We start from the raw sequence: 27,582 nt of genomic DNA, 5'->3' as shown, positions 1-27,582 counted from the left end.
GCTCCAGCCAACTACGGTTTAACGAGGTTTTCACTGTACTACCATCAATTATATTTGGAATACCGCCATGAGTTTTAATCTTTCTTTTAATCTATTTCCAGACAAGCTTAGCGTTGCTTTTCACCTTACTACTTGCGTAATTAAATATGCGCTCTCTGCCTCACACACATCTTTGGCTATCTTCTTTCCAAGCTTTTTCTTCTGTATGAATGTTTCAGTGTCTGTCGTCTAGCAATATTTACGGTATAGATGATCTCTGTTATTTATGAGGGCCCGAACTTCCTTGTTTAACCAAGGCTTATTATCTCGGTGTTTGGCTGATATGACTCGCGATGGGACGAAAGTTTGAGTTTGTGCTTCTAGTCATTTGAATATGAATTTGAAGAATAAGAATAGTCTAGAATATAGGCACTTCTCTGTGACGATTATGTTTGCAGCATCCCAATCGACGGTGTGGTTAGTAGTTATGTGATGATCCGCCAAGGCATTTGAACTTGCATTGCCCTTCCTAACATCGTTCTGGTGCTGCTGAATTCTTCATTTAAAATTCTCAGCTTAACCTATGTAGGATACATTGCAACTCTTGCATGGAATCTTGTGGATTACCACCGACTGCACACACGCAGTAGATAGCAGGACAGCACGGTGACATTGGTATTGATGGCACGAATGTGCCCCACGTATCCATATACTACGCATATTACACACACACACACACACACACACACACACACGCACGCACGCACGCACACACACACACACACACACATATGGCATGTATCATATAATACACATATCCATATTGCAATAAAACCCTCAACCCTGCCACATTCGCTTTCGCAAGCTCACCTTCGTCAAAGAGTGCCTGCACCGCTTTGACAACCTGGGTGTTGGCAGAACGTCTGAAGATGCCTTCCATCTCCAGGGCTGCATTTGAGAAGGCAAACACTCACACCACTTGCAAACATTTCTACACCACGGAAGCAAGGAAAAAGATGCAAACAACTTTCCTGCAAACTGAAAATAGGGTGTTTCCACGTACCCTAACAGGAAGCAATTACTGGGGTGCAACTCTAATTATATCTTTGAATACAGCTAAACCTTGAACAAATATGAGGGTTGATCCAGAAATAAGGTTCCCATCAATTTTCGAAATAGACAACATTGTTTATTCTTACAGAAACTTACGTACATCATTGGAAAGATGAAACTTCGTTCTATTTTTCTACATAATCGCCATCTTTTTCTATGCATTTTTGTAGACGGTGCTCCAACTTCTGCATCCCAATGTCGTAGAACTCCGCCGCCAACCCGTTGAGGAAGCGTTTCAGCTCTTCTTTGACTTCGTCGTCGCTCTGGAAGCATTCGCCACTCAAATGTTCCTTTAACTTGGGGAACAAGTGAGAATCACTAGGCGCGAGATCTGGACTGTACGGTGGGTGGGGCATGACAGTCCACCCAAAGTTTGTAAAAGGTTCCTGGGTTTGACGGAGGACGTGAAGTCGAGCGTTGTCATGAAGCAGCATTACACCGGCTGCCACTCGTCCTCGCCGGCGGTTCTGGATAGCTCGCCTGAGTTTTCTTAGTGTTGCACAATACCTGCCTGAGTTGATTGTTATCCCACGTTCCGTGAAAGCAATCAGCAATCACCATCATCATTAGCCTGGCTGCGCCCACTGCAGGGAAAAGGCCTCTCCTATGCTTCTCCAACTACCCCGGTCATGTGGTGATTGTGGCCATGTTGTCCCTGCAAACTTCTTAATCTCATCTACCCACCTAACTTTCTGCCGTCCCCTGCTACGCCTCCCTTCCCTTGGAATCCAGTCCATAACCCTTAATGACCATCGGTGATCTTGCCTCCTCATTACATGTCTTGCCAAATGCCCATTTCTTTTTCTTGATTTCAACTCAGATGTCATTAAATCGCGTTTGTTCCCTCACCCAATCTGCTCTTTTCTTATCTATTAACGTTGCAACTATCATTCTTCTTCCCATAGCTCGTTGCGTGGTCCACAATTTAAGTAGAACCCTTTTCGTAAGCCTCCAGGTTTCTGCCCTGTAGGTGAGTACTGGTAAGACACAGCTGTTATACACTTTTCTCTTGAGGGATAATGGCGACCTGCTGTTCATGATCTCAGAATGCCTGCCAAATGCACCCCAGCCCATTCTTATTCTTCTGATTATTTCAGTCTCACGATCTGGATCCGTGGTCACTACCTGCCAAAGGTAGATGTATTGCCTTAACACTTTCAGTGCCTCGCTACCTATCGTAAACTGCTGTTCTCTTCCGAGACTGTTAAACAATACTTTAGTTTTCTGCAGATTAACTTTTAGATCCACCCTTCTGCTTTGCCGCTCGAGGTCAGTCAGCATGCATTGCAATTGGTCCCCTGAGTTACTAAGCAAGGCAATATCATCAGCAAATCGCAAGTTACTAAGGTATTCTCCATTAACTTTTATCCCCAATTCTTCCCAATCCAGGTCTCTGAATACCCCCTGTAAACATGCTGTGAATAGCCTTGGAGAGATCGTGTCTCCCTTTACTGCCTTTTGTGCCTCGTGCGTGATCGTGCGATCGTGCCTTTCTTTATTGGGATTTTGTTGCTTTCTTTATGGAGGACTACGGTGGCTGTGGAGTCGCTATAGATATCTTTCAGTATTTTTACATACGGCTCCATCTTCACCATGATTTCACAATGCCTCCATGACTGCTGAGGTTTCGAATTAATCAAACGCTTTCTCATAATCAATGAAAGCTATATATAAGGGTTGGTTATATTCCGCACATTTCTCTATCACCTGATTAATAGTGTGAATATGGTCTATTGTTGAGTAGCCTTTACGGAATCCTGCCTGGTCCTTTGGTTGACAGAAATCTAAAGTGTCCCTGATTCTATTTGCGATTACCTTAGTAAATACTTTGTAGGTAACAGACAATAAGCTGATCGATCAATCATTTTTCAAGTCTTTGGCGTCCCCTTTCTTATGGATTAGGACTATGCTAGCGTTCTTCCACGATTCCGGTACGCTCGAAGTCATGAGGCATTGCATATACAGGCTGGCCAGTTTTTCTAGAACAATCTGCCCACCATCCTTCAGCAAATCTGCTGTTACCTTATCCTCCCAAGCTGCCTTCCCCCTTTGAATAGCTCCCAAGGCTTTCTTTACTTCTTCCGGCGTTACCTGTGGGATTTCCAATTCCTCTAGACTATTCTCTCTACCATTATCGTCGTGGGTGCCACTGGTACTGTATAAATCTCTGGAGAACACCTCAGCTACTTGAACTATCTCATCCATATTAGTAATGATATTGCCGGCTTTGTCTCTTCATGCATACATCTGATTCTTGCCAATTCCTAGTTTCTTCTTCCGTGCTTTTAGGCTTTCTCCGTTCCTGAAAGCATGTTCAATTCTATCCATATTATACTTCTTTATATCCGCTGTCTTACGCCTGCTGATTAAAGCCTGGGATACACGGAGCGAAAAACCGGCGTCCAGGCGGCGAAAAACGCCCGGCGTCGAACGCTCGCCCCTCGGCGTCCAAAAATTTGACTCCCACCGGCTATCCGGACCGATCGGAAAAACCGACGCCCGGCGATCGACGCCGGCGGAAGTGGCGGGAGTGCCTGTCGTGCTCACCAGGCGTCGCGACGATCGATCTCCCACCGACTTCCGGAAGTCGCAGAATGTTTTTGTGTGTTTTTCCTTTTTAGCTGGTGCCTCCGTCGAACATCCGTCGCGCGGCTTGCGCGGCCGTGCTGGAATGACAGAATGTGGGTGTTTGCGCTTGTTTGGCAGCGCTGGAGAACTCCCATGGAAATGTTTAAAGCCCGGGATACATGGAGCATTCTTCACGGCGAACATTGCGCGGCAGAAATAGACACGGCGGGACGACGCCGGTGGTTCACTGGCTTCGCTTACATGCAGCAACAAACGGGCGGACGCCGCCGCGCGCGCGTCGCATTGTTGCCAGACTTTACGAATGTGTTTATGGATAACAAAAAAAAAAAAAAAAAAGAATAAGCAGCATTTTTATTGTATTATTTATTGTTACTGACTAAACAACTTCAAAAAAAGTTTCATAAAAACGCTTACGAACGATTTCTACACCTTTCATTTAGCTGCAAGCATTTTAGCGGGCTGGCTTTGCGCCGTCTGGCGGGTCTGGCTACGTTGAGTGAGCGGTCACCGCGGAGTGCAGGCGTTGCAGAAGGTTTTGTGGTTCTCCAACAGCGACGTTTACATTGCGTAAAAATAAATTGTGGTTATTGATGTTTACTTCAGTGTCAGTTCCTGTTTTAAAGCCTCCTCCAAGAACAAGCATTTAGTACTGCAGCCAGAGAGGATAGAATTATCGATATTTGGTGTGAAATGGGCATGTCACCGGCTCTCGTTCTCGGTGCCCCAAGCATTGCGTGCGCTGCATGGACCCACACAGATGCAAAGAGCCAGGAGACCAGGCATGGTCGGCTTCTAACTGTAATGTCTCGTCCCTTTTTTCCTCGAGGCATTTGAGGAGAAGGGACTTTTGGTTGTAGTAGAGCAGGGTGATTTCTAACCGAAGAAGCACAAAACCAAACTTTACGAGCACGTGCACCGACAGCGGAAAAGAAAAAAAAAAGCTTCGGGCGCCGGGAACGAGAAACTGTTTCGTCCCCTATACCCAAGCCTATATGGCTGGATGTAGGGGCGTAGGCTTGTACAACCTTCAATTCGTACCTCTTAAGTTTCACAACAGGACCTGCCACCCTCTCGTTAGTGCTATAGAATTTCTGTATTTTACCAGCTATACCCTTGTCAATCAGGAATCCAACTCCTAGTTCTTGTCTCTCCGATAAGCCCCGGTAGCACATGACATGTCCGCTTTTTAGCACTGTATATGCTTATTTTGTCTTCCTAACCTCACTGAGCTCTAATGTATCCCATTTACTGCCTGCTACTTCTTCCAATAGCACTTCTAGACTCGCCTCACTAGATAACGTTCTAGCGTTAAACATTGCCAGGTTAATTCCAATGGCTGCCTGTCCGGACCCAGATATTCTTAGCACCCTCTGCTGCGTCACAGGTCTGACCGCCGCCAAGGCCAGTTGCTTCGCAGCTGCTGGGGACTAAGGGCCAGGGTTTGGTTGTTGTATTCCTATAGGAGGTTGTGGTCAAGTACTGCACCAGGATGGCCAATCCTGCTCTGGTGAGGGAGTGCATTAGCGGTTCTGGTCAACGGGATCAGGCCGCACTCCAGGCCTGTTGATACAATTTTATCAACATGCGGCTCTTTTTTTTAATCCGGTGGGAAATTGCGCGGCACCGGGATTCGAACCACGGTCCTCTTGCATGCGAGGCGGATGCTCTACCTCTACGCCACCACTGCAATATCAGCAGTATCCCCTTACAATCCCAAAAAACACTGGCCATGACGTGCCAGCAGGAGTTTGTTTGAACTGATTTGCAACTGGTGAGTCTGGGTGATGCCACTGTTTGGATTTTTGTTTCGTTTCGGGAGTGAAATAAAACACCCACGTTTCGTCTCCCTTAACAATGGAGTCCAACAATCTTTCCTTATCTTCTTGACACTATTGAAGAAATTGGCGAGCACAGTCAAGGCATTTCTTCTTGTGGTCTGATGTCAATAGCGACAATACCCATCGAACATAACACTTGCGATACCCCAATTTTTCAGTCAAAGCTCTTTCCACTGTATTGTAAGAACTCCCAGGCATTTGAGCAACAAGTTCACGGACGGTGATCCTCCTGTTTTGAAAAATTGGACCATCTTGATAACAGCCTCTGAAACTGACAGTTTTCCACTCCGTTCTTCATCGTGGACTTTCTTCCGACCGGCACTAAACTTCCTGCACCACTTTCAGACGTGTTGAACAGACATAAACTTGTCGCCATACGCCTCTGTCAACTGACGATGAATATCCACAGGTGGAGTCTTCTTGACATGCAAAAAGCGAATTATGAAACGAATTTCGCACTTGGCGGAATTAACATTGGGAACCTCCATATCGGACGGCTGCTGAGCCAAGAATGAGCGGCGCAGCGAAGCGCGGCCAGGGGGAATCGAGAGTGGGGGAACAGTTGCACGCATCTGTGTTGCCGGATTTTGATTTGCACCTTCCTGTGTGGCTGGAGCTCTCTGGGAACCTTATTTCTGGATCAACCCTCATATATAACAAAGTACAGAAACCCTCGTCAACTACAAATCTTATATTTTATAACATCAGTTAAATAGACACTTTTTCTACCGAAGTGTCAACTCCAGATGTTTCTCACCCTATACCTTGAAGAGTCTTTGTGCCGAACTCTCAATATCCCAAAACTTAAACAGAAAGAATACCATGGAATACGAGCGGGTTGCTTAGGAAAAGAGGCAGCATCCACTCGCCTTTTACCTGCGACAGTGGGCCTCTTCTGTTATTCCGACCCGGATTGCCCAAGGCGATGCCTTCAGCCAATGAGTGTTGCGTATGCAGTCTCAGGCAGTTCTTGACAGTCCGGGACGGCTAATTGAAGAGGCCCAGTGAGTGATCCTACTGGCGCCAAGCTCGCTAGCCTCAAGTCCCTGGATATGGTTGCCTTCATTGCTTATGCTAGTGGAGCTAGGCTCGGCGCTTATCTTTCACCCCTCTTTCCGAATGTCACCGCTCACTTGCTCAGCTGCTTGCTGCACCGCTTCCTTATTGCCTCGCACAGCAGCCAGTGAGGTGGGAGTTGAGTCTCTGTCTTTACCTTCTCATTTAGGAGGCTGTCAGTGATGCATCAATGTGGTTTCGGCATGTCAACAGACAATCACCACTTCTGAGCAGGTGCATCAGTCTATGCGCTGCACCCAGACAAGGCAAGCATGCGATACCACAGTGCAATCATGGCTTGATAAGATGGAGTGAGATCATGGCTTTTGCCACAATCCATAATAAGCATCTACAGTTGCACCCCAATATATAATGAATGCAAGGTATATTGAATTATAAGATCTATAAAAGTAAACCTAAAATGTTTCTGATTGATGTAACAAACATATGCTTACAAGAAATATTGGATATAACAACTTAATTTTATGTCAGATGGAACTTCGATATATAAGGAGGTTCGCAGTGAACCGAGATACCCATTACAACATTTTGTAGGCAACATTGCCCATTGCTTGAGAGTGCTCGGCAATGTGACACAACTTGTAGAGACGTACCGTTGTCATTGTCCAGGTACGTGATGCAGTCTCGAACCACATTTGGAATAGGGTCACCACTATTGTGCTTCTTGATGCTGCAATCATAGAGAAAGAAATTCAACAAGAAGGGACACTCGGAAAAAACTGGCAACAGGAAACACGTCACGCCTAGTTTCAACTCCATCCGTTAGTTGACGCGAGCATCACAAAAAAAGAATGTGAAATGAACTTACAGACGTTTGATATTTTTTATTCTTTCCCACTAAAACCAAAAAAAAGTTTTGCGTGTAAACGAACTTATACTTTGCGACTTATTTTCCTTGCGTTGCCTAGCAACAAGCTAGCGGTACGCCAGATGCGCGTGCATACGTCATGCGCCGGACATGCCACAGGAGCGACCGAGGCCGGCTGCGCATGCGAAGCTCGCGTGCTCGGCGACACGTCTGTTTTGGATGTAGCCCGTTTTTTTTAGGCTCCCGGCGTTCTGTTGTGTTTTGTCTGCATTTCGACACAGCACCACTGCACTGCTACACTACAGCAAGGTGAGGAATTTTGTTTGACTGTCTGTGACGCACTTGAAGCACATTTAGGCTTACCGCACAAAACTGAACCTATATAGTGACGCAGTTATCGAAAAACAGCTTCGCCGTCCAAGCGTAGTTAATTTGAGTGAATTACTCGTACTGGGAGATGTTTGTGACGCTATGAGCCCAAGCATTATTGGAACTTATTTCGGTAGTTTTTGGGCATGCTCGCCGCACCTGGCTTTGTGATGAAAAGCACCTCGGCCGTGTGACGCAGTTTCACGTGTACTAAATCTAACCGGGACAACTTTTGGCGCTTTCTCTGACCCCAGGCATTATTGTAACTAATTTCGGTAATTATTGGGGTACTTTTCAAGGACAGTGGCCGCGCTCGGAGTAGTGGCGCAGTTAGAGAAAAGCAGCTAGGCTGTGTGCCACAGTTAGTTTTGCGTGTACTGAACCTTACTGGGAGGAGTTCGTGTCGCATTCTCTGAACCCCCAAAATTATTGTAACTCATTTCGTACCTTTTTCGGATACTTTTGAGGCATGCTCGCCGTGCCTGGGGTTGTGAAGCTGTTAGCAAATAAGCAAGCTGGCCGTGGCGAGTTAGTTTTGCTTGTACTGAATTTTAGTGCGACAAGTTTGTGACGGTTAGATAGCCGTTGGACCATTAGGGTTACAGAATGGGTACCAAGTCGGTGTTCGTGTTGTCCACTTCTCTTCTCTTGTGTCCTGTCTGCACACCTCACCTTTTTTGCATATAAAAGTGAAACGTCTCTTTTGCCTTAAAGTGTCACTAAAGAAAAACATTCAATCAGTTTAGATTGATAAGGTTGAGCACTATATTTTCATTAATTTTCATGATGACAGGCTGCTTACTGAAAAGAAAATGAAGGCCAAATTTTCATTTTTTAAAATTTCATACTGGAACCCGTGCACTGGTACGTCAGTGTGGCGTCTCAAACTTTCAAAGTAGCCTGCTGTGCAGCAAGTGCTGTGCTCAGTAAAAGCTCCCTTGCTGAGTTGAGTGCTGGGCTCTATTAGAATGTCAAAATCCATAACATCATGTCATAATACGACGTCTGTTTTTTCGTTTTCAAGCCTGTTCTCATGGCAAGAGTGGTATGGTGCAATTTACTACCTAGAAGAACTGAAAGGCTGAGTGAGTTGGCCCCCGTTTGTACTTTGGTTTGCGCACGAAAACATTGATCAAAGAACTAGATGACATGAGCTCTCAACTGATGTTTTTATTGAAGGAACAGTACTTATGCAGAACTTACAAGCACTGCCTGGTAGTGAAATTAACATCATGACAAACAAGGTGGTGTAAAGGTAGACATTGCAAACCTTTGCAAACCTTTGGTATCAGTCGATCCCACAACACATGCAGCAAAGATACACAAGGTCTTTTTCTGTTAATAAAATAGCTGACAGGCTGACGCATACATCTCCCATTTTTTTTAATATTGTAGAATGCCTCTACAGTTTTGCAGTTAATATGTCGCCTGTCAAGGGACAAAATGTGGGTGTCCGTAGACAAAGGCCTGCAACCACAACTATGGCAGCAGTCCATCTAAAGTGGGAGCATGCCGAGTTGGACCGGGACAAATCATGCTCTGTTACTGATGCACCTGCCTGGCCAAAGTAAGACTTGCCACAGCTGAATGGCACAGAGTACAGCAGTTTTGCACAAAGTGCAGTGCTCCTTGTGTTTTATTTGACAACCACCCTCTCAGTACGCAACAGAGTTTCAATGTTGTTTCTTGATCTGCAAACACAACTGCGAATGCCTGTTATGTGTGGTGAACGCTGTCATTACTCCATAGCATGCCACAACATTTTGCAAACCATGCAAGAGCTTATGCACATATAGGAATGTTAGTATTTTTATGCCCTCATCCTGTCTGCGACTGCCCTTGACATCTCCTTTTATGATAGGGATGAGTCTGGTATGAGCAGCACCTATTATGTGACTGAGGCTGATTTTAGACGGGCTATTTGATGACGAAAGCTGGTCTCCAGTTTGTAGGTACAAGATCTGGACAACAAGGTGGGCAAACAAGACAATAAAAAAAAACAATTTTTTATTTGTTTAGAACAGTTCGATGAGAAATTCAATAGAGGCTTTTTTATGAGTGGGTCGCCTAAGCTTAAAAGAAAGCCTAGTGTCAAAAAAGTGGAGGATGTTATCCTGGGCCAGCTCCACCGTGAACTTTAAGCCGAACCTGCACTCTTTGAAAAGCAGCTGTTACAAAGACCAAATATAATTGTCCACACAACGAAAAACATTCCTTCCATTTGCTCCGACATTCTGCAGGTGAGGAAGATGTCCCTTGAAATGGTGCAACAGAGGATAATATACACAAACACTTGCCTTCTGAACGTATGGTTCCTAACCAACACTGACATAAGTTGACCGAAGATAAAACGTGAGAATTCCAGGAAAGATTTAACGCCCAAACCACAATGTGACCGAAATACAAGCTGTTTGCTGGACTGCACGATGCAAATTTTCCAAGCTCTATATCGCCTCATGTGAGGCAGCAAGTAACAACGTTCCTTGACATCAATGCCGTGGAGTCACGCGGGTCGTCGCTGCTGCTCAGATGTTCAACGAAGGCCCGGAATGGGTCTCTTGTTATCAGACACGCAAGCTGTTGCCAGAGGAACTGGGAAAGCACCAGGAGCCACGTGGGGTTCTCAAAGAGGATCACATGAAACAGTACACCTGGCTTGTGCATTGTTGCAACAAAGAATATGTTGAAGAAGAATGGCAGATTGGGCGAGTTGGTGGTTTTCCATAATGTTTAAAAAATACCACTAAAAATGTATTCTGGACAAAAGAATAGAGGATGGGACACACGGCGTTGACTTACAACTGCCGTTGCAACTGCAGTTGTAAGTCAGCGCTGTGTGTGTGCCATCCTCTATTCTGTTGTCCAGCGTACGTTTCTAGCACCGTTTTTTAAACATTATGGAATATGTTGAGTTTAAGGCCTTTTTCTTTTTTGACACCTGCTGCAATTTTTTTGAGTCCCAACTTGTCCAGCAACTTGAGTGCATGTTGCTTCACTTTGGTTGCCTTCTCAGAAACTCGTATCAAGTTCTTCATAATCACAGCATTAGCCTTCTCTGAAAATAGGCTTTCCGATAGGACCACGGAATGGCCTTCCTTATCAGAAAGCGAGAGCCTGAGTTTCTTTTCGGTGAAGAAATCTAAGAGGGGACACAAACTTACAGGCTTTCACTAATAGTCCCTAGTCCGACTCACAATGTCCATGCATTCAAGAAAACAGCCTGGGCGGAGCTCTTCAAGTACTTTCCTTGAGATGGCCCTGCAGTAGGCCAGCTTTTCCAGTTGATCGGTGAACTTTGAGCCACGCTGCCAAATCTGAAAGTGTTCAGCAGCAAATTCATGGTCTCCCACGAGGAGCACCTTCTGCTGCTCACGGCCGTGCCATTTCCTTTCTTTTTTAGGCAGCTGCTAGCATATTGATGCCCGAAGAAACTTGTTGGTTTGGTGGACGATCCGGCACCACTCTCTTTACAGAACTGCGTGCACCTTTTTGGCCTTGATGCTTAGCACAGAGCACCCTCATTAGATCATTGTAGTGTTGGCCTTGTCACCACCAGTGGCTTGTTGCCCCTTTGCTGTCCATTCTCGTTACAGTGTCATGCTGTATTCAAGTACTGATGAATCAACTAGCCTGGTTGTCTATTTTATAAAGCACCTGATTGTGATTGATTTACTTATTCATTCACTGACTGATTGATTGATTTATTGATAGATTGATCAATTCTGCACTCACTGCTCAAGAGAGGCCCGGAACTGCTGGGTTGGCTGGTATGTGGTCGCGGCCTGGTTGAAGAAGCCACTGCTGTGAGAGTGTGGGATCCGCGCCCCCTTCGCACTGGACAGGAGCTTGCGGTCGTGCCTGCACCCAACAACCTTCACTGCCACACCTACCCTCTTCCAAAGCCCAGTCAGTTGTTTAATAACACATAGCAAGCCGCCCAGTGAGCACTGCATAACCGCCCGTGCCTGTAAAATAGACTAGAGTGTATGTGCACAAAGCTCATACCATTGCAAGCGTCACCTGCGAGGCTGTTCCCCATGAGAGTTATGCAACAGCCCTCCCACCTTTAAAGGGAAACTACAATGGAAGTTCACTTTAGCTAAACTGGTTATATATGAGTAGTACATACCATATTTACTAAATTGTAACCAGAGTTTTTTTTTCATTATTTTCATTGCTTGAACTCCACCTTCGCATTACATTCCAATAACGACAACACTGACACTTTTAAAACATATATTCTAAATCCCATGGTTTTTAGTGTTACGTTGGCAACCTGTGCTTTTACGTCTCAATCCAATCCCAAGGACAAGTTGACAGAAGTCATTTTTGTTCGAAATGGCGCCATTTTCACCATGCCTGCGACTGGTGTTATGTTAACAGTGCTGCACTACCCTGCAGCCTTCTACGCGTGCACTCCATTCATTGAAGACATTATGGTGATACAGAAAGTTCGGTATGATGCCTGCTTCTAGAGACAAGCCATTGTGATGTAGCTGGCAAACTCTGCCATGGCTCTGACGTCAACAAGTCTAATCGCAGATGACGGGACCAGCAACCCCCTAACTGCCATGAGAAATTTTGTTTACCTAATTTATCGAAGTGTAGATTTATTTTTGCCTGCATTTATGTTGCGACTCATCCCTAAAAAACAAGACCAGGAATGCCTATAGCAATTCTTTTCGCTGCTCTTTTCTGAAAATTAGCAAAAGGCATTGTACAAAGTAGTGCAACTTTTGTCAGGCCGAGGTAACTCATCATTGGCAGTTAAGGGGTTAAAAGAGAGGCCAGTTGGAAGGGCTCTGTGGTACTTGCAGTGGCTCGATACTGCCCCCAAATGATATGATTGTGAGGTCTTTTAAGAAGTGCTTAATCTCAAACGAGTTTGACGGCATGCAAGACGACTGGATTCTCGAGTGATCACTTTCCGAAATAGTTTCATTTTCACAAGACTCGGCGTGACCCATCACTGAACTCCTTGAAGTATACGGCCGACAATGCTCTTGGCACGGTGGCCAGCTTGGCGCAGTGCCAGGGACACTTGTTGGGGACACATTAGGTGCGAACGTAACACTATCTGGGAAAGCGATTGCCCGAGCTCAGATGACCATGGTGAGCAAAAAGAAATCGTTTTCCAATTGTGGTTCCTTGAATAAAGGTGCCATTTCTTTTTGCATTCATCGTGCTTTACATTCGCAGTTTTGTTTTATTTCATGTGACTGGAAAGTTGACCGTCATGCTACAAGTGCAGTCAAGTTACATTTGAGTAAATACAGTACCACTGGAGCAATCTTGCCGATGCTGCAGGGCTGATAGTTGTACAATTTCCTTATTTGCAGCCCCTCAGTAGGCGATGGGTGCATCTGGTGGTCAGCGACCATGACCCAGCATGTCACCTCTGAGATTGTACTGCAGTGTGATTATGATGCCGAATCTTGGAGGTAATGATGAGGCAAGCTCTTGGTCATGCCTCATTTCCGGTGTGCAGTAATGGCGGCAGCATTTTTCTTTCTTTTTTTTTCAGTTTCGGTACAAAAAATGGCCATTTTTGTGAGGTTTTTGTGATGCTTCCACTCATATTTCAAACGTAAAATTTTGCACATATGCTTCTTTATATCTACACTATCCAACACTAGGCTTTCTATGTAGTCTGAAATTTTGTTGCAGTTGGCCTTTAACGCTCTTTGGTTTCAATCTCAGCATTGAAACCTTCTGCCCACATCGGTCTCGTTTCTTGATATATGTACAGTACAAGAAATACAAAAAGCAGAGAGGCACAAGCCACACCCTCTGTAGGTAAAAGGCCGCAAAGTGTGCTTAAGTTTCAGCCAGACACTGTACCATACTCACGAGAACAGGGTAGCAGAGAATGCTAGTGCGGCTGTGTAAGTTTTGTGCAAACACATCCGCTTTACAATGACATACCCAGTGCTGCAAGCAAATGTCGATACGTCTGCACTGCAACATTTTTCATCTAACACAATTTCTGCATAATTAACCAAATTTCCAGCATAGGTCTAACCAGATGCTTAAGATGAATGAACCTACATCACCGTGGCCATGATGACTGACAGTGCCAGGTATAGTTTTACTACACATATACGAATACTCAAGTATGGGGGCATAGTTGTCACCGTAACTCAGTCCATACGAACATTGTCTGCATAATGTAAAAGCTGCACTCCCACAGGCATTTTACTGGGTTTACATCCACATCCGTTTCCCTTTGTATTTCTACACTTGCATTAAAAGGAGGAGTTGACATCCCCTGTGCTTTCCTCGCAAGGTTGTTACCAATAATCTTATCACCCTTCCCTGTTATAATCCCATGAGGGATTGACAGTATGTGTAAAGAAATAAAATAAACAGAGATCAATAATGGCCCACAGTGTACTACTCACTCGAGCACCTGTTCAGGTATGCGCAGCTGGTCATAGTGGACGTGCTGCTTCAGCTCGTGCAGGTGGTTCACGTAAGAGATTTTCCGTCCAAATTTGGCACTGCACAAATAAGTGAATCAATCATTCAATCAATCAATCGATCAATGGTCAATCAATCAAATCTTTATGAAATCTTCAGGGGAAGCTTATTGTCACATTGTTGTGACAGTTAAAAACATGACCCCGCGAAAGGTGCGAGTTAAGAGGTTACCTCTTTATTCGGCAAAGTTGTGTGCTGGAAAACAAGTAATATGCAAAGCACAATGATAGCAGCAAGAACAATTGTCAAAATCTGATCTATGGTCAAAAGTGTGCCAGCTATTTATACATGACTTATCGTACATTCCAGCACAATCACTGGCACTCACTTATGTTCCAGAATGTACAATGCTATTCACTTTGCATACACAATCTGATTGGACAAGATTCTTTCACTATAGAATCAGCAAAAACATTCCAGAAAGTTCCGATAGATGAAGGCGTGCCTTGTGCCGAGTGACAACTTTGTAACGGAGGTTAGCTGGTGGAAAACGGTCACCAGAAAGGGATGGAACAATGTGCACATATCAATATCCTTACAGCGCCAACTGTAAGCAATGTGAGAGAGAACAGCCAAATGGGTCAGCCACTTTAAAAAGATTAACTCAAATACTGAATACAAAATATTTCTAATTTCTCACAAAGTAAAGTATAAAGGCTGCATGGAGACCATCGGGCAAGGAAAGAGTGGCTTTCTCAACATAAAAATGTGCCACAGAAAAAGTTAAGCAACGTCAGTTAAGTGGCAGATGTGGTACAGAACTTCTTTCCAATACTTTTTTGGATTTGCTGAAGCACTCAATCTATTCATCACTCGGGTATGCCAGGGAAGCAGACACTCACCTAATGTAGGGCCGAAAAAGCTGATAGAGTATCTTGACGAAGCCAGTCGGGTGGACTAGATAGAGGGCCTTGAGGTTCTTCTTGTACCTGCGTCAGGATAGCGCAGGCGTCAGTGTGCATGCACTAGAAACAGAGGGACGCCATATTCACACGCGTATAATGAGTTTTCTGGTCTCAGAACATGCCGCATCATGTACAGGTTTGTGACACAAATTTAACACCAATAACAATGGTAAAAATAATTAACAATAACAATAATAACACCAAATATAACAATATGACACAAATATAATGCATAATGTTATAGTTCCTAATAACACCATTAAGAAGGGTGCCTTCATGATGCCTCCCGACCAGACGGGCTTCCGTCAAAACCTCGACTTCAATAACACCGTTGTTTGTTATTTTTTTTTTTCATTTTTGAATGGTGCTTAAAACTGCAGGGCACTAAACCAGTAAACACCACTGTGATCGCTCCCATGTATGGAGCCCTCCTGTGTGTCTCGCAAGAGCAGCAAGCTGGCAGTTGTCATCTGTGCATTTCGAACCATTTTTTTCCTCCTGATTTAGAACGATGTTACTGCTGCATCGATGTGGTTACGGTATATTAATCGCAACCTTGAGCAAGACAATCGGCATTGTTCTGCATGCAGGTCAAGTGAGCGGTCTTCAAAGTAGCGCAATGCGTCACCGTGCAATCCATAAAAGGTGTCTCCATGTTCAATTGTGTCAGGGGCATTTCTGAAGTCCTGTTCCTAGTGGTTGCCACCTTGAGCTTGAGTTTGCAGCTACGAAATTTTGCTGAGAGCAAGGGTGCGGCACCTTGCAACAAGTATATATTTAATGGGCAGAGAGCAATAAAGGCTTCTTTTTGTTGTTACAGGCAGAGTCGCTCGTGTCGTCATGTCACCACTTACCGCAGCGGTTATGAATGAGGCAGCCGACGAAGACGCCGGGAATACCAAGGTCAACATGCTATGTGTTGGAATGCCTGCACTTCAGCCCCTGCCACCATTTACCTTCACATGCCCGGGGGAGTAGCCAACATGGATAGCGGCGTACAAAGACATTGCTTTTGCCGCCCGTCTCAACACAGCCACTGATGAAGTGCAGGTGCACACGCTTTTGTATTTTATGGGGCCTCGAGAACGTAGCGTCTTGTCACTGGGAGCATCAACTCCAGAAACCCTCTCGTTTGCGGAGGTCAAGGATAAGCTAGCATCGCATTCCTTTCACCCAGTCAACCAAATTTATGAAAGCCGCTGATTTCATCACCTAATACAACAGCAAAGGACTTAGTCGAATAATTTTTTATGGCACTTCATTATCTTGTCAAGCGTTGTGGGTACCAAAACTCCAAAGTGGAAGACTGCCTTGCTTGCGATAAGCTATCTGACCAGTTGTGCTGACGTGTGAAACTTTTAGCAGAAGAAGCAGTGTGCCAAGTGCATGTGCATGAGGAAGCCAAGAAAGAGCATCTCTCCCATGCAAGAGCGCAGCTTTCGACAGCTTAAACCTCGACGCAGCATGCCGAAAGAAGATAGTACCAAGCGTGTTGTCATGCTGTTGCAAGTTGGTGCAGCCAACTCGGTCAACTTGCACTTACTGCGGCCACTGTCTCCACCTACAGAACGAATGCCCCGATCGTAAGGCTACATGCAATTTCTGTAAGTAAGGTCACTTTGCTCACGTTTACAAGGCCAAGAAGTAGAAAGAGCTGTTGGGTTCCGTCGAACTCCACGCACTCAGTACACATTGGGCAGATACACTGACGTATGCATGAGTGCCCACCTTGCAGAGTTCAATATAGACTCAGGAGCAAAAGTAATGATGTGTAAGCATTCTTTCCAGGGATTGTCTGCCAGGTTGGATGAGGTGTGAAACTGAGGTATCCGGTCCCAGAAATCCAAGGTTGCACATGCTGGGATCTTTCACTGCAACTTCAGAGTGGCACAACCGGGTAACTGTGCAGACACTGTATGTTGTCAAGAATCAGACGACACATGTTCTGGGACTACCAACAATTGAAGACTTAGGCGCTGTTCAATTTTTGAACTCGATCTAGAGCATTCTGTCAACCCGGGCCAAAATTTTTCGTAGAGTGGGGGAAGTGCAAGATGAATACCACATCCGCCTTTTTCCAGATGCTTGTCCCTTTTCATTGAGTGTTCCAAGACGAATGCTCCTCCCTCTACTCGAGCAGGTGAAGAAGAAACTGGATGGCATGGAAACTGAAGGGGTCATCCAAATAGTCAACACGCCAACTGCATGGTGTTCAGGCCTTGTCGTTGTGCTGAAGCCATCGGGCAGGTACAGGCTTTATGTCGATTTCACAAATCTTAGCAAGGTAATCCAGCGGGAATGCTACATTCTGCCAACGGTTGTAGACATCATGGGCAAGCTTGGTGGGGCACGAGTCTTTTCCAAGCTCAATGCAAGATCCAGCTTCCACCAAATGAAACTAAGTTGCGAGAGTGAACAACTGAAAACGTTCATCACTTCTTTTGGCTGCTAGCTACAGACGTCTTTCTTTCGCTATCGCGAAAGTGCCCAAATATTTTTCAATGCTTCATGTCACGACTACCTGAAGGCACTACCAGAGTTGTCAATGTGATAGATGATACACTAGTCTTCGGTAGGGACTACCAAGAATACGACCAACACCTAGCTGACATCCTGGCTCGCCTAAATCAAGCAGGCAGCACTCAACGAAAAGAAATGTCAGTTCCGAAATAAGGTCAAGGCTATCATGGACCTCCCACCACCAGTCAATGTCAACGATGTTCGCCGATTCCTTGGAATGGCCAACCATGTGGCCAACTTAATTCCAAACCTGTCTGACGCCTATGCACCCATTTGTTCACACTTGAACAAGAACGACACCTGGACTTGGGGTTACAGCCAAGAGCAAGCTTTCGCCCGCATTAGGTCATTGCTCAGTTCTGATACATGTGTGGCAAAGTACATCCCACTTTACCCAACTATAGTATCGGCTGATGCAAGCTCTCATGGCCTGGAAGCCGGCTTGCTCCAGAATGAACTGTAATGTGTAGGGTGCGCTGTCAATTAAATCAGCTATATATAAGCGATTGCCATCCGAATAAAGTCAGTTCCGTGGTTCACCGTCAATGCAGTCTTGTCTTATCATTCGGTGTTTCACGTCACTACAATCTGGCACAGTCGGCGAAGCTAGCGAGCTAACGACAAACTGCTTTCCCTTACCTGGCTTCGTGCTGTTCCAAGGGGCGTCACCTACGAGATGGCAGCGTACGGACTACCGCCATTACCACCTTTCCTGGAGACTCCTGGAGATGCGAAAATTCCATGGGAGCAGTGGCGCGTGATGATTTCACAAATTTCCCTGAAGCGACGGGGCTGGACACACAACCGCCCCTGCGGAAAAAGGCCCTTCTGCTGCAATGTCTTGGGGTCAAGGGACGGCGTGTTTTTCGCACATTGGGTCCAGAGCTGGCACGAACGTCAGACACGACAAAAGCCGGAGGCAAGGAAACCAGCAGGAAAAGACAAGACGGAGGCAAGTGAAGGGGATAGTTACATGGAGGCGTTGGGCCTATTGGAGCGGCAGTTCTCAAGCACTACCAACGTACTGGTCGAGCGACGTCGATTCACGTTACGTCGGCAACTGCCGAATGAGCCGATACGAGAGTACATCAGTGCCCTCCGACAGTTAGCAAAGACGTGCGACTTCAGGCATTTCTTGCAAGCGGCTCTGCGAGACAGGGTTGTTGACGGAGTACAGTGCACTGAGCTGCGCCAGAAATTGCTCGTGAAGGGGTCACAACTTACACTCGCAGAGGCAGTGGAAATGCAGCAGACGTACGAGCAGGAAGCGGAGGGTGCTGCGATCTATGACCAAGGGTGGTCGCAAACGGACATAGTGCAGCACGTATCTCAAGGCAGAAGCCCAGACAGCGACGCGGCAATGACGCCGGTGCGCAGGTGTTACCGGTGCGGCTCTACAAGGTACCTAGCTAATTCACAGGAATGCAAAGCACGGGGGAAGCGTTGCTCCCAGTGCCACAGGATGGGACATTTCCGAGCGGTCTGTGGCAGGTCAGTGGAGCGGGATGTGCAGACGGTCCGAAACGACGGCGCTAGCGAGGAGGACGTGCTCACTGTGTTGGTGGTCAGACAAGTGGAACGAAGGACTTTGATCGTTGACGTCGTTATTGAGAACGAGCCACTTCAGTTGCTGGTAGATACTGGGTCGTTGGTGTCTATTTTGCCTGACCACGTTTATCAAGCCAAGTTCGCCAACAGGTTCCCTTTCACTGCGGCTTCAGCGATGCTGCGGGATTTTTCACAGAAGAAAATTCCAGTCTCAAGTCAAAGGTGGATGCTGTGATTAAAGCACAAATGCCTGCTGATGTAGTCTAGCTGCAGTCTTTCCTTGGGCTCGTAGGCTATTACTCCAATTTTCTTCCCAATTATGCATACGTGGTGGAGCCGCTGCGACGGCTTCTTCGTAAAGAACAGAAGTTCGTGTGGGACCAGAGCACCGAGGAGAGTTTTTGCAGGATCAAGGAGATGCTGTCGTCATGTGGGGTGGTGGCTATGTTCAACGAGTCTTTGCCTGTACTAGTGACCATTGACGCCTCGGCATATGAACTGGGAGCTGTGCTACAGCAGATAGTCGACGGAGAAGTACGTACAGTGGCATTCGCTTCGAGGACACTAACTCCAACAGAACGCAAGTACTCTACCGGGGAACAAGAGGTGCTGGCATGTTTATGGGTGTGCGAACATTGGCACGTTTATCTGTGGGGCCGCAAGTTTGTCTTACGAACTGATCATCAGGCCTTGGTGGCACTGCTGTCCACAAATGGGGTTGGAAGACTCCCACTGCGCATTGAACGCTGGTGTGCTAGACTGTTGAGATACAACTTCACTGTGCAGTACACAAAGGGGAACACCAATGTCGTTGCGGATGCGCTTTCTAGATTACCTTTGAACTCTGCAGAGGACGAACCTGTGGAGGAAGTAGTAGCTGTGATTTCCAGCATGATCACTAAGAGTGAGTTGCAAGCAGCAACAGCTGAGGATTCATTGCTAAATGAGGTGGCACAGCATGTTATGTCCAGATGGCCGGAAAAGGGCCATTTAGCTGGAAAACTAAGGTTGTTTTTTCGTATACAAGAAGAACTATTGGTTATAGATGGGCTACTGTTTCGAGCTGAACAGGTCGTTCCCCCAGCAACACTCACTTCCAGGCTGGTCATGATGGCACATGAATCACATCCAGGCATTGTAAGGACCAAACAACGGTTGAGGGAACAGTACTGGTGGCCCGGAATGGACAGTGATGTTGAATCTCTGGTTAGGAATTGTGCTATCTGCAAAGCATCAGATAAATCTGCAAAAACCATAATGGCCCCATTGGAGCCAGTAATGTGGCCTGAGAAGCCGTGGAAAAAGCTTGGAATCGACATTGTTGGACCGATGGAGCGAGCCCCTCCGGAGTGAACGTTTGCAATCACTATTATTGATTACCACAGCAAGTGGCCCGAGGTGGCATTTGGGTCCACAATGACTGCACAGGCAGTAGTGAAAGTGCTTTTAGAACTTTTTGTGAGAGAAGGGTACCCGAAAAGCATTGCGACTGACAATTGGCGTCAGTTTATGTCGACATGTTTTGAGCAGTTTTTACGAGATCAGGGAATCCAGCACTGCGTTATAACATTGTACTACCATCAATGCAATGGTCAGATTGAGTGGTTCAACCGCGTTCTCAAGGAATATATTCAGGTTATGGCATTGGAACGAAGACCACTGAAGGAGGCAATCTGGGGCTACCTGGGTGTATACAGGGCCACCCCACATGCAACTACAGGACCGTCACCGGCTTACCTACTGCATGGAAGAAGATCCAGAACAAGATTGGATGTTGTCGGCCTTCCAGAAAGGGAATTTTTCAATAAGCCGCATGTCACCATGGAAAAATTGAAACAGCGCGATACGGAGCAGCAACAACGAACAAAAAGTACACCTATGAAAAACGAAGTGCCGGAGCGTCTACCATTGAGCCAGGCGAATTCGTAAAAATAAAGCAAGGTGGACCAAAGACGAAACACGTTTTCTTTGCCGATCCAAGTGGAGAGACGAGTGGGTACGAATTCGTTTTTGCTGGCAAACGGCACGAAATGGAACGCATCAAAATTAACAGTAATTGGTAAAGTAGGGACAGGACAGGCACAAGCCCTAGCTGACACGGTTACAGCGCAACGCAGTGCAGCCTCAGGGTTTTCCTGTGACCTGGATCTTCCCATAGGGAAGATGGCGGAGCAAATAATCCCTACTGCCGTCATGAATCAATCTGAAATGGTGCCATCAGAAGAGATCCAGGGAAGCGCTACCCATTCTGACGGTGCACAGCCCACAGTAACGGAGTCTATACTAGAGGTTCCCGATCAGCAGGCCATCTGTCGGTCGCAGTTGGCCACAACCACAGCACCACCACGCACCAGGCCAGAACAAACAAGAAGAATGCCAGCGCGATATGAAGACTACGAGCTTACCTGACTGTAAGAGCGTCATTCGTGCCATGTGCTGTGAAGTGAGTGCGCGAAAGTGGATCGATTTTTCTTTCCTTTCTTTTTTTATGAGGGGGGAATGTGTTGTGTATAGGGGGCGCTGTCAATTAAATCAGCAATATATAAGCGATTGCCATTGGAATAAAGTCAGTTCCATGGTTCCCCGTCAATGCAGTCTTGTCTCATCATTCGGCGCTTCGCGTCACTGCACCAAGCTTCTGAAATTCGACGTGCTCTGGCCTAGGCTTTAAGATCCCTCACTCCCACAGAAGGACACTGCAGTAAAATGGAAAAGGAGTCTCTGGCCATCACACGGGCCGTGACTAGGTTCGACAGTACCTCGATGGTGTAAGCGTTGAGGTCCAGTCGGATCATTTTCTGCTTGTAGTTCTCCTTTTGACAAAGGACCTGGAAGTATTCGCCACCTCGAGTACAGCGAATGCAGACCAAGCTGATGCGCTATCAGTACATTGTCAAATATGTACCTGGAAAAGTCTTAGCTACGGCCAATACACTAGAGAGATTTAGATTAGGAGACGCAAGCGGCTTGCATACGCAAGAGCTAGGGGCGACGGCACTATGTATGCGCAGACCCAGACGTAGGGGTCTGCACAAGCGCAGTACCATTGCCCCTAGTTCTTGCCTGCACAAACCGCTTGTGTACCCTAAACTAACACTCTCTACTATCATGACCACCCTGCGACTCGCCAAACTCAAAAGTCATTAACAGCTTGGAAATCTAAGTAAGTGAAGTCCTCAAGGATTTACCTCTACTAGCGGCAAGTGGACTAGACGATATCCGTCTTCGTCAAGCTTGGGATGGAGAGAGTTCCTCAGTTGTGACATATTGTGAGAGAGGCTGGCCACCCAGGAACAGAGTACCAATTCACATAGATTATATACTAAAAAAAGAGAGACAGACTGATTGTGTACGATGGCTTGCTTTTTCATCTTAAAACTTTTTGTGCGCAAACAAACAGGGACGAAAAATAGAAGCAACACAAGGACGAGCGTTTAGCGCTCGTCCTCGTGTTGCTTATATTCTTCGTCCCTGTCTGTCTGCGCACAAAAAGTTTTACGAAGAATCTGTTCCAACTAGGCCGACTCGCAGTTAGGCTTGCTTTTGTTGGATCGCCGTATCGTCGTTCCATCTGCTCAATGCCAGGACACCCTCACACTGCTGCATGAAGGGCATCAAGAGGTGCGCCACTGTCGAGAATGTGCCCGAAAGTGCGTTTGAAGGCCAAATTGAAATATGCACATTGAACACCTTGTGGCTCTATGTGCAAAATGTGCCAAGACTCGAGTAGTGCGTTGCGAGCCACTGATACCAACTTCCACACTGGAAAGGCCATGACAGTGCCTGAGAATCAAGCTATTCCAGTTTAAAGGACGTGACAATGTCCTGATAGTCGATTACTACTCCAGATTCCCTGAAACAATCACACTGGGGACTACAGTAGCATCGGCGGTCATTGCTGCGGTGAGAAGTTGTTTTGCTTGTTTCGAGATTCCAGATGCTGTGCGAAAAGACAACGGACCTCAGTTCGCATCCAAGGATTTTCCCTGAGTTCGCTCGACCTTACGGATTCCGCCGTGAGACAAGCGGTCCTCAATACCCTCAAAGTAATGGTGAGGCGCAACGAATGGTGCGGACCGTGAAGGACCTGCTTGAGAAAAGCTCAGAATCATATCTGGCCCTACTTGCTTACCAAAATACACCTGGAATTTTGGGCCTCTCTATAGCACAATTACCGATGGGACAAAAACTGCAATCTTGCCTTCTGGGATTGCCAGAACAACTTCTGCTGGCATGGCACAGTCGCAGGGAGTTCAAGGCACAGATTTCTATGGCCAAGGTGCAACAGGCAAAAAACTAAATCGCCATCACAGTGCAAGCCCTCTAAGTCCTCTGAAACCAGGGGATGATGTGTGGGTCAAGGGCAGCGGTCGGGTGATTGCAGCGGTCGTGTTCTCAGCTCTGCTCAGCGACCTCGATCATATGTGGTTGAGACTCCTAGCAGCATTCTGTAGGGCAATCATCACTACCTGGTGCCTTTTTCAGCAAGCCAGAATATCCAAGGATGGGCAGCACTCTCGCCATCAACAAAGGGAACGTTGCAACACAGTTCATCCTGCACGTCGCCTCCGCTCTACAGCCGCACCTCCTTCACTTGAAATACAGGGGCTGCCTATCAAAACAAGTTCGCCTCAACATGATAAATGAAAGCAAATGTGATACAGTCGTGCAGTGTGATCACTATGCAGGTTGGATCTGTAACTATCTCGGGAAGGAAGATGTAATGGTTGCCGCCATGTGCTTGAGTTTGCAGTTACGAGATGGCACAGAGAGCAAGCAGGCCGCACTTTGCAACAGGTATATATTTAGCAGGCAGACAGCAATAAAGGCTTCTTTTTGTCATGTGCACAGCTGCTCATGTCGTCATTCAGCCTCCCTGAGCCCTGTTTGTCCAATAACCTAGGTGGATGTCGCTGTGGACGACAGCGTTCTGTCCGACAGTAACAAAGACGTCAGCACTCGTCCTTTCAAGTCAGTGCAGTTCGTAGTAATGACGAACAAAGCCCTCTGAGCATTGGATTTCATGTATTGTTTTCTCTTTCTTTGCCACATCACTTTGAATCATAATTATTATTTACATTTTTTTTTCTTTTTCTGAAGGATCGAAAGTTCCTGCTCACATTATATTCGCAGTTGCAGTATTTAGATGCAAATACAGTATAATAACGCTATGGGGTCTCAAATGTGCTCTTGGGGCAAAGGAACAGCAATGCAGTAGTGCAAACAATTACAAGGGCATTTATTACAACTTCAGTGATGCTACAAGCCCAGCCCAATTTGGAACAGTTTTTAGAGCAGCCAAATATACATTTCGGAAAAGTAAAATGGACTTTCTGATTGGGTTTACAGAAGTGACTGCAAATTATATTATATGGGCTTTTTACAACGGGCAATACGTGCAAAAGCAATAAGTGATCGCTAAGTATGGACAGCTGAGCTAGTTGGTTGTGATTAGCATTATGAAACATCAGTCCAGCACACAATTGAACACGGACGAGAAGAGAAAGACAACATGAACGCCGGACTTCAACTGAATTTTATTCATGGAAAACAGGGCTTTATGTACACAGGGGGAGGGGGGGGGGGGCTGCTAGTGCGCAGGACCACCCAAAAATATTTCCTTGGTCCAGGCAATAGTCATCAGAAGTGTCAAACCAAAAGAAGAAAGGAATAAAAGCAAGAAGAGCTCAACCTAGAAAAATTAAGAGAGCATCAACGCTGCTGACATTGTGTCTTTGAGTGTTTCCTTTACTTTAAAGACACACAAGGAATCTGTTCTGTTCAGGGCTATTGTAACTGGGAAGGGCTCCTGGCAGGGCACCTTGTCAAGGTATCTGCAGAAGCACCTTAGTACCATTCCGTTAGAAGACCCTTTTCTGGTAAAAAATTCTACAGAGGTTATCGAATATTTTTCTGGCTGTGAAACCTCGTGTCAAAAGAGGTTTGCATTTTCTATCGATGTAGAAGATTTGTTCTACTCATTGCCTCATCCTGAGCTTTTCCGCGTGGTTAGAAGCCATATTGAAGACATGGCACCAGTGGCCTTCCAAAACATGACTGGGTTATCAACCGACAATTTTTTAGACCTAATATCCTTTTATCTCTCATCCACCAATATCACTTTTAATGACAGCTGTTTTATCCAAAAAGAAGGAGTGTGCATCGGCTCTTGCCTAGCACCACTTTTAAGCGACATTTTCTTAGCAAGTATTGACAAGCGCATTCAAGCGTCCCTTTACAACACAGGTGTGCAGAAAGTTTTTAGATATGTCGACGATTACCTTGTGGTAATGAATACGACTGATGCTCAGGATAGAGGAAACAGTATAGGCAACATTCTTGATATTTTTGCTAGTAACGCCTTTGGAATGAAGTTCACGCACGAACTGCCGCACGATGGTCGCATCCAGTACCTCGACATGTGTCTTATTTTTCATGGAGCGCACGTGTGCTGGCAGTACAAGCCACGGTCGAAAAAACTAATTCTCGATCATCAATCGGCCCACTCCAAGCTCATAAAAAGAGCTATAGCAAAAAACTGCATCCGCTCTGCTCTAGAGAAGTCTTACGAACATCAAGTTCGTGAGAGTGTCAATGCCCAGCTAAGGCGTCTGGAGAAGGCTGGGTTCCACGGAGAAATCATGGCCTCGGTGGTAGAGAGCCAGATTCGCGAGGTAAAGGTTGGTGGGAGGCGCAGGCTAGAAAAAGACGCACGCCTGCTACAGCGCTCAGTCGTAGTGCCCTATTGGCACCAGGTTTCTCACTGCCTCAAGGAGGTTGGCGACAGGTGCGGGGTGCGTGTTGTGTTTTCAGCACCGGAAAAGCTGGGACGAATGTGACGCCTAGTAAACAAATCCCAGAAGAAGCCAGCCTGCAAAATAAAGCACACCAAAGCCCTCGTTGAATGTGACGTCGGTGTTGTGTATAGTATTCCCCTCGCCAGTGGGAAATGCTATATTGGCCAAACCGGGCGCTGTCTGAATGAACGCCTGCTAGAGCACCGCAGGAATGCTACTTCACTAAGTGGCGCTGGTCATTTAGCCGACCACATTCGCCGTTGCTCGCACAAGGCAGCATGCCAGGCGTTTTTCGAACTAACACGTGTGTTGTGCAAATATAGCAATCAGAAAAACCGGGAAAGATTTTTGAAGCATTTTGTATCTCCAATGAAAACGATTACTGTGTCAGTGCTCCTGCTGTTGTACTCGGGAAAAAAGAACTTAATTATCTCAGGGCAAACGAGTGTGTCGAATCAGCTAGGTAGGGCGGGAGATGACCAAGATTGTACTGAGTGATGTAAAAAAGAGGGGAAGAAAAGAAAGGTAAAGGTTTCGTCACCTTTTTTTTTTTTTTTCACCTTTTGCTATTATACCTTTCTTCTTTTGGTTTGACACTTCTGATGACTGTTGCCTGGACCAAGGATATATTTTTTGGTGGTCCTGCGCACTAGCAGCCCCCCCCCCCTCTCCCTGTGTACATAAAGCCCTGTTGTCCATGAATAAAATTCAGTTGAAGTCCGGTGTTCGTGTTGTCTGTGTCTTCTCGTCCATCTTCAATTGTGCGCAGGAACGATGTTTCATAATGCCAGTAAGTGATCACTGGTTCATAAATCCAAACACTAAAAATGCAGGAACGGCCTCCCCTTTTTATTTATCGCAGTCCTTACTGTGGACTGCGACAAAGCGGTGGTGTTCTAAGAAATGCTTAAAAAAAGCATGGAAACACTTGGACGTGCTACGTAAAGAATTCAGAAGTATTTTGAAAACCTTCAGCGTGATCTTGCTCCTATAAATGTATTCTTTAAGATGGAGTGCTCTTTTGAGAAAAGGCACTGTCAGCGGTATAAAATATTTATGTGTACTCCCTGTGCTGTGATTCACAGACAACCGTCTACATAAAATACTGTGATGGTCAAGACTGTGGGAGCAGTTCGCTTTTGCTCGTCACACAGCTCAATGTATGTCGCACCATCGCAAAGTGCAGGTATACGCATGACCTTTGACTGTGCACATGTAACGCTGTCAGATGAGGCTGTGATTTCTGCCTACACTCGAGCTTTCACCATTTTATCCAGTAAGCACAAAAACAAACTTCGCGAAAGTGTTTGCTGTAGTTGTCGACATGTCGCTCGCAGACTGAATATCGGCTTCCGGCCACCAGTCAAGCCTCTGATGTCACGCCCAATCAACAAAGCGGTTTACTGGTCCGAACACAGTCGAACCCGGCTATATCGAACTCGCCAAAAAAAACCTATCAGTTCGATATAGAGCATAATTCGATATAAGCCTGCTAAATAATTGGATGTCATAAAAGCACACACCATTTATAAGATCACTTTATTGATGAAACTACCTTA

The 27,582-nt window shown here is 46.0% G+C and overlaps 1 protein-coding gene across 3 annotated transcripts in view; it reads right to left on the bottom strand.

The window, feature by feature from the left end:
• RhoGAP68F (Rho GTPase activating protein at 68F) overlaps positions 1–27,582 on the bottom strand; it is a 229,681-nt gene that overhangs the window by 80,399 nt on the left and 121,700 nt on the right. For all 3 annotated transcript variants that reach the window (XM_050168775.3, XM_050168776.3, XM_050168777.2), the window contains 5 exons: positions 15,096–15,182; positions 14,175–14,273; positions 11,506–11,631; positions 7,190–7,266; positions 850–927 (listed from right to left, as the gene is read on the bottom strand). In XM_050168775.3, the coding sequence (XP_050024732.1) occupies positions 850–927; positions 7,190–7,266; positions 11,506–11,631; positions 14,175–14,273; positions 15,096–15,182 (467 nt within the window). The remainder of the gene's footprint in view (positions 1–849; positions 928–7,189; positions 7,267–11,505; positions 11,632–14,174; positions 14,274–15,095; positions 15,183–27,582) is intronic.

This window comes from Dermacentor andersoni, chromosome 10 (assembly GCF_023375885.2).
Source record: "Dermacentor andersoni chromosome 10, qqDerAnde1_hic_scaffold, whole genome shotgun sequence".
Taxonomy (NCBI): Eukaryota; Metazoa; Arthropoda; class Arachnida; order Ixodida; family Ixodidae; genus Dermacentor; species Dermacentor andersoni.
This window is presented reverse-complemented; position numbering and strand designations above follow the sequence as displayed.